At 33.0% G+C, this 6,372-nt stretch overlaps 1 protein-coding gene and 1 long non-coding RNA gene across 9 annotated transcripts in view; one reads left to right on the top strand and one right to left on the bottom strand.

The window, feature by feature from the left end:
- add3b (adducin 3 (gamma) b) overlaps nucleotides 1-6,372 on the bottom strand; it is a 31,128-nt gene that overhangs the window by 12,369 nt on the left and 12,387 nt on the right. For both annotated transcript variants that reach the window (XM_087289060.1, NM_001202527.2), the window contains exons 5-8: nucleotides 5,968-6,048; nucleotides 5,207-5,356; nucleotides 811-954; nucleotides 461-559 (exon numbers count right to left, since the gene is read on the bottom strand). In XM_087289060.1, coding sequence (XP_087145186.1) covers nucleotides 461-559; nucleotides 811-954; nucleotides 5,207-5,356; nucleotides 5,968-6,048 — 474 coding nt within the window. The remainder of the gene's footprint in view (nucleotides 1-460; nucleotides 560-810; nucleotides 955-5,206; nucleotides 5,357-5,967; nucleotides 6,049-6,372) is intronic.
- LOC147833062 (uncharacterized) overlaps nucleotides 1-6,372 on the top strand; it is a 173,899-nt gene that overhangs the window by 6,242 nt on the left and 161,285 nt on the right. The window contains exon 3 of one of the 7 annotated variants that reach the window (XR_015513332.1): nucleotides 5,913-6,372. This exon is cut by the window's right edge and continues 398 nt beyond it. The exons of the other annotated variants lie outside the window; for them this stretch is intronic. This is a non-coding gene — a long non-coding RNA (uncharacterized LOC147833062). The remainder of the gene's footprint in view (nucleotides 1-5,912) is intronic. 7 annotated transcript variants of the gene reach the window in all.

Genomic DNA, 6,372 nt, shown 5'->3' on the forward strand with positions numbered 1-6,372 from the left:
GGTAAATTTCACAGGAAGGCTAATAATTTTGCCAAATTGTAGGTAAGAAATATAAGCTTACACAACCTTACAAGTCTGTCTTTGAGAGGGGTCTGGCTGCAGACTCGGTGCAGTGCAATCTGAGCTACATCCAATGCTTTTTAATGTGCTCACCTTACCCCACCCCTAACCCTACCTGTCACAGTGACATCACTCACTCCATTGAGTGCATTGTGTCTGACATTGCATTGCTGAGTGATGCAAGCTGAGATTGGCTAAAGGCTGCATCCAGATATTATTGCTGTCTTTAAAGGTTAATCAGAAATTATAAGAAATCAGCTGGTTTTTACCTTATGAACCTGACTGTTGTGCTCCATTCATTTTACATTTAACGTGTGCCTGCATTACTTTCAGTTTTCATAATTCATCAGTTCTATATTTGTTTATTTATCCCATATTTCATCTTTTAATGTGTATTTACCTGTATCTCACAGGCTTGGTGGCAGTGATAGAGATAGTGAAAAGCTTCCTCTATCGTCTCTCCAAACGCCAGTAAACCTTGATTCCTCAAGACTAAAACCTACAAACAAGCAGAATTGCATTACTGTTGTAAATCCACTATAATGCATTCTGGTATGCACACAAAACATAACTATACTACAGTTATAACATGCACTGTATAAAAATATAAAAATGCCTTTACAAAAATAATAGCAAAGGATTCTAACTGTATATAGATAGAACTGGCTATTTCTCCACTGCTTTAAGCTTTTCCATGCTGTACTATACAGTGAACTACTAATAGTTGTCATGCCAACGGTTAGCTGTCACCTTGGCAGTGGGACCCAAAGCTTTCTGAAGCTCCATCTTCTCCTGCTCGTCAGCTAAATCACCATGGTAGCTAAAATAAGACACCTCCCCCAGCAGTAAAGCCTCATGGGTAATGGGTAAGATTCCACATTTCATAGAAGAGACCTGTAGGACGTACGGAAAGTTAGTTTAGTAGATAGAAAAAGGCCACATGAATGCTTAATTATTATAAATCTAATAAGAATTATTATTACAAATGTATTAAAGTGCCCAATTATGCTTTTTACATTCCCTGCAGTGTGTAATGTAACTGTTTATAAAAGTATTTAAGGGGACCTAAGTCTCCGAGTTTGTGTATGTGAAGTTTCAAATCAAAATACAGCACAGATATGTTTTAGAACTCTTGAAATTGCCCGTTTTAGGTTTTGATCCAAATTGTGCCTGTTTTGGTGGCTGTTGCTTTAAATTCCAATGAGATTGTGCTCCCAGCCTTCTTTACAAAAGAGGACGGTGCTATAAACACCTATGCCTCAGCACAGTGCCAGATTCAAAACAGGACAAATGTTTTCTCTGTGAAAAAATGAAAAAAAAAAAGATGAAAAAGATGAAAAAAGTGGCTCAGAAGAAGGTAGTCTATGGCAGGGGTGCTCAAACGTTTCAGCCTGTGACCCCTAAAATACATACACCAGAAACTTGCGACCCCCTCTATTCTTGGAGGTGGTAATTAGCATAAAAATATTGCACACAATGGTGCATACACACCAATAGGAACTATATAAACAAGCTTATTGATGACACAAAAAGTGCAAAAGTCTATTTTTCATGATCATTATTTATTTGTTTAATTTAATATTAATCTCACTTAAGACAATGGTAAGCAATGTTTATAGCACAAGACTATTCTTGGTTTAATTTTGGAGACTTGGAGCCACTTGGAGATCATCCTCCTTGTTCAGTTGTGGCCTCTTTTTTTAATGTTCAGTATGTGAGTGCCATAAAGGTGTCAAAGTTTTACATTGTATCGTAAAATCAATATGCTGCAACTAACGTTATTGCTGTGATGTTAATCTAGCATAATAACCCCAGGGGTCACAATCCAATCGAAAAAAATTGAAATTTGCATGTTTTTTTATGTAACTATTAAATATTAGCTAAATATTCAATTTACTATAAATTAAAAACAAATTTTCAGGTTATGGTTAAAATATGATAGTTCCAATAGTTTAAAGATAGATTTTTGGAAATCACCAAGCGACCCCTCTCATTGTCTCGCGACCCCCACTTTTAGAGCCACTGGTCTTTGGAGACAACAGTGTTCATTTGTGCATCCTAACTATTGCCGCACAACTTTGGTTAAATCTTTTATAAATGTTATTTTTCCGTAATAGGCCTCCTTTAAAGTGCACAATAATGCTTTTGTTTCTTAATAAATTAAATCAAGTCTGATTTTTGCAAAATGCCACATCTCTAGACACTGTTTGTCAACATAATGTACAGAGGAAGACCCAAAGCCAAAAACTGCTAAATAATCAGAATCAGAATCAGTTTTATTGCCAAGTGTGCTTCACACACACAAGGAATTTGTGGCTTCAGAGGCTTCCAGTGTACATAAAGTTACAAGTGACAACACAAAATAAATAAGAGAAAAAAAGATGCTGAACATTAAACAGAGATGCAGTTAGTCAATGTATAATGGGTAACACTTTAGACCAGTGGTCACCAAACTTGTTCCTGGGGGGCCAGTGTCCTGGAGATTTTAGCTCCAACCCTAATCAAACACACCTGAACAAGCTTATCAAGGTCTTACTTGGTATACTTGAAACATCCAAGCAGGTGCGTTGAGGCAAGTTGGAGCTAAATCCTGCAGGGACACCCGCCCTCCAGGACCGAGATTGGTGACCCCTGCTTTAGACTAACTATCTGTTATAACTAGTTAATATTCCATAAATAAAAAGTTAGTTAATGAGTTATAAATGACTTGTTAATTAAAAGTTAATAGTTTGTAAATTATTTATAACTGTGCCTTATAGATGACCAACAGATAACTTACAAGCTGTTAGTTAACAAGTTGTAAATGACTTGTTAACTGTTTTTTAATTATTTATAACTATACCTAATACATTAGTAATAGATCATGAACAAGCTGTTAGTAAATTACATATTGTATACATTATTACGTATATATATATTGTTAAGTATCAGTTAATATTTATATATGTTATTGGGATGTCATTCTAAAGTTGCAACTGTTCTTCATTTATTAACTGTTAGTAAATGAGGAATTGTTGCAACTAGAATAACGTCCCAATAACATACACAAGCTAATAACTAACACTTAACTGATATTTTAACTCACACTTTACAGTTTAACCCTCTACCAGAGAAACTTTGTAGAATAGCAAATGGAGGGAACAAGTGCAAGCTACAGAAATTGTATGTGATATTTAAAATATATATTTTTGTACCTTAACCTTATTCCACTCATAGTCTTTTCTGTGTGCTGTATTTTACCAAAGAAACTTCACAGATGAAATGTTGAACATTGAGTTTATTGTAGAAACACACATACTGAACCATCACATTGCAGAACCTCAGTATACGACAGAATACAAACCCATGAGGTTTGGGCACTTTTATATAAGTGTTAGTTATTAGCTTAAGTATGTTATTTGCATGTTATTCTAGTTGCAACTATTGCTTATTTACTAACAGTTAAGAAATGAAGAACAGTTGGAACTTTAGAATAACATCCCAATAATGTTTATAAAAATTAACTGATACTTAGCAAGCCTTAAATTTACTAACAGCTTGTTAATTGTTCATGATCTATAACTAATTTATTAGGTATAGTTGTCATTTAAATACACTTAAGTCATTTATAACTTGTTAATTAACAGCTTGTAAGTTATCTATGGGCTACCTATAAGGAAAAGTTAAAAATAACTAACAAAATAATAACTATAAACTAACTTTTATTTAACAAGTCATTTATAACTCATTAACTAACATTTTATTTATGGACTATTAACTAGTTATAACGGATAGTTATTCCAAAGTGTTACCCATAATTGTGTACACTCCATTTTTAAAATGAATATTTTTATCCATTTCTCAGTGAATATAGGCTTTTATGTATTTTGGTGCATTTAAACAAAACAGATTTATTAAACTGATATATTTATTCTAATGATATTTTAGTCACCCAACATATTTAGAAATTAAAAGATAATACAATTAAATTCAAGCAAAATATTGCAATAAAAGTACAACCTGCAAAATCTCAACTAAATGTTTCAGTTATTTGCTTTTCTTGATTTTTCCTCTTTTTTTTATTTGTATTTAATATTTTTCTATGACATATACATTTGAGTGTACTTGTTTTTGTACCATTATCGTAAGTTATTTTGTTAGATAAGCTTCAGATTTGGCTTCAGTACTGACTAATGTATATGCACAAATATAATATTGTAAAGCTGTCTATTAAAAATGAATTTAAAAGAGAGATTTTGTGTAGCACTGTATGTGCGAGTAACATTAGCCATTATTGTTATCCATAAGCTCTCCCAATTTGCTTACACACTTTCAAATGTAATTTTTGGAAGAAGGAAACAGTGCTTAATGTATCTCCTTCATCAGTTTCAGTTATAATATGTTTATACTTAATATATTGGGCAGCGGTCTGTACAATTGAGCATGTGTGTATGTTTAGTGTGATGATTCTGGATCAACATTAACTGTATATTGGGGATATATGCACAGTTTATGTTAGGTTTAGGCTTTCAGTTAAGGTTAAGTGCTTCTATATTATTGTTATCTAAATATTTATCCCCTCTGATTTTGGGAATTATTTACAGTTGGGGTTATGTTTAGGAGTAGGGATTAATAATGGATAGGCCCACACGGAAACTGCACACTGAGAAATCTACAGATTATTAGCCCATCATTGATTTTATTTATTTACTAGTGTAAATGTGTGTAAATTCATATTTATTCCGTTTTTAAATTAATTTCAGTAATATTACTGACTGATATGAAAATGTTCATATGATTCATTTACAATACAGTTTGTAAAGTAAGTTTTTCTCCCTTTAATTAGATATATTATATGAGAGAGTTGGTTTGTTTATCAAATAAGTGGATCTAATTGGATTTGCATTGTAAACAATAAATAAAAGTTTAAAAGTTATTATATTTATTTCATATATTTAGTTACTATACTCCCAAAATTATTCCCCATAAAACTGCTGATTTTTTAATAAATTCTGCACAGAAATAGCAAAAAATATCTGCAATTTTTGTCTTGCTAAAGTTATGAGTTACATTTTCGAACAGGAACGATGTTCCAGGATCAACACGTTAATCTAGGCTCCCATCCCATTTGGAAAATTCCCACCCACCACATGTATTATATACTCACTGCAGCTGTATTTGGCGTGTATGTATGTACAACACATTTGGCATCTGGTCTGGCAGAATATATGGCAGAATGTGGTTTAAATCCCAAAACATCCACAGGTAGCGCAGTCGCCCCTTGATCAACCACCTCACCAATCAGATTTACCTTCACCTGTGAACAATATGTTGTACATGGACAAATGTGAAAATGATTTTTAATGTCTCTTATCAAATATTACATATAATGGCGTATTTATACTTTGTTGAAAATTATACATTGTTTTTAAAGGTCCCGTGCAGTTATTTGAAATGTGCATTTTTTTATTCTATGTTTGATGTAATCTCAACAGAAAAATGAAGAGGGTGGGACAAAGAGTAGCTCCTCCCTTAAAAAAATAAAAAACAGCCAATAGCATTTTGGTTTCATTACAGCTTTGCCAAAGAGATCGAGTGCTCAAGTGCATCAAACGAAAAGCAAATGAGAAGTGTCTTGAAGGGGGTGGGTCATGTCAGATACTACAGAGCATTTTATTGAGCAAGATTTCATGAGAAACTGAAGTATGTGGAAAAAAAAACTATTGATTTAGGCGGAAATGACAAACTTTAGATGTTTATATTAGTTTAATATTTTCTAAATGCAAATTTTGTCACTGTTTTGGATCACATTAGCTAATGGATATTCTTAAAACTAACAGACTGAAACTAACAACTAAACTTTTTTATTTCAGTTTCACGGGACCTTTAACTTCATATTTCATGTTTAATATGTGAAGAGGTGTGTACCAGACTGGCTGCTGTGGCCTCGGAGAATGACAATCCTTTGGGGAGAATAAGAATATGATCCTGTTCTTTGTTGATACGAAGCTGACGATGAAAACGAAAAAAAGAGATTGAAAGAAAGAAAGGAAGAGAAAAAGAACATTACATTTTAATTCTGGTATTAAATTTGTTTATGCTTAACATGGTCTGAAAGGATTAGACAGAGAAAAGAACTTCAGATGTGCTTGAAATCTCCGGTTCCAACATCATGGCTGCTTCTGACAACTGGATTGAGGGATTTAGCAGAGGGTAAGCTAAAATTCTGTCAAAAGAACTGTATATTTCTGTTATGCTTAGGAAAAAAAAACACTTATGACTGGATAGCTGTAATACCTAATGCTTTCAGACAGCAACAAAATGACACCAATT

This window comes from Danio rerio, chromosome 17 (genome assembly GCF_052040795.2).
Source record: "Danio rerio strain M-AB ecotype USA chromosome 17, GRCz13ab, whole genome shotgun sequence".
NCBI classification, from domain to species: Eukaryota; Metazoa; Chordata; class Actinopteri; order Cypriniformes; family Danionidae; genus Danio; species Danio rerio.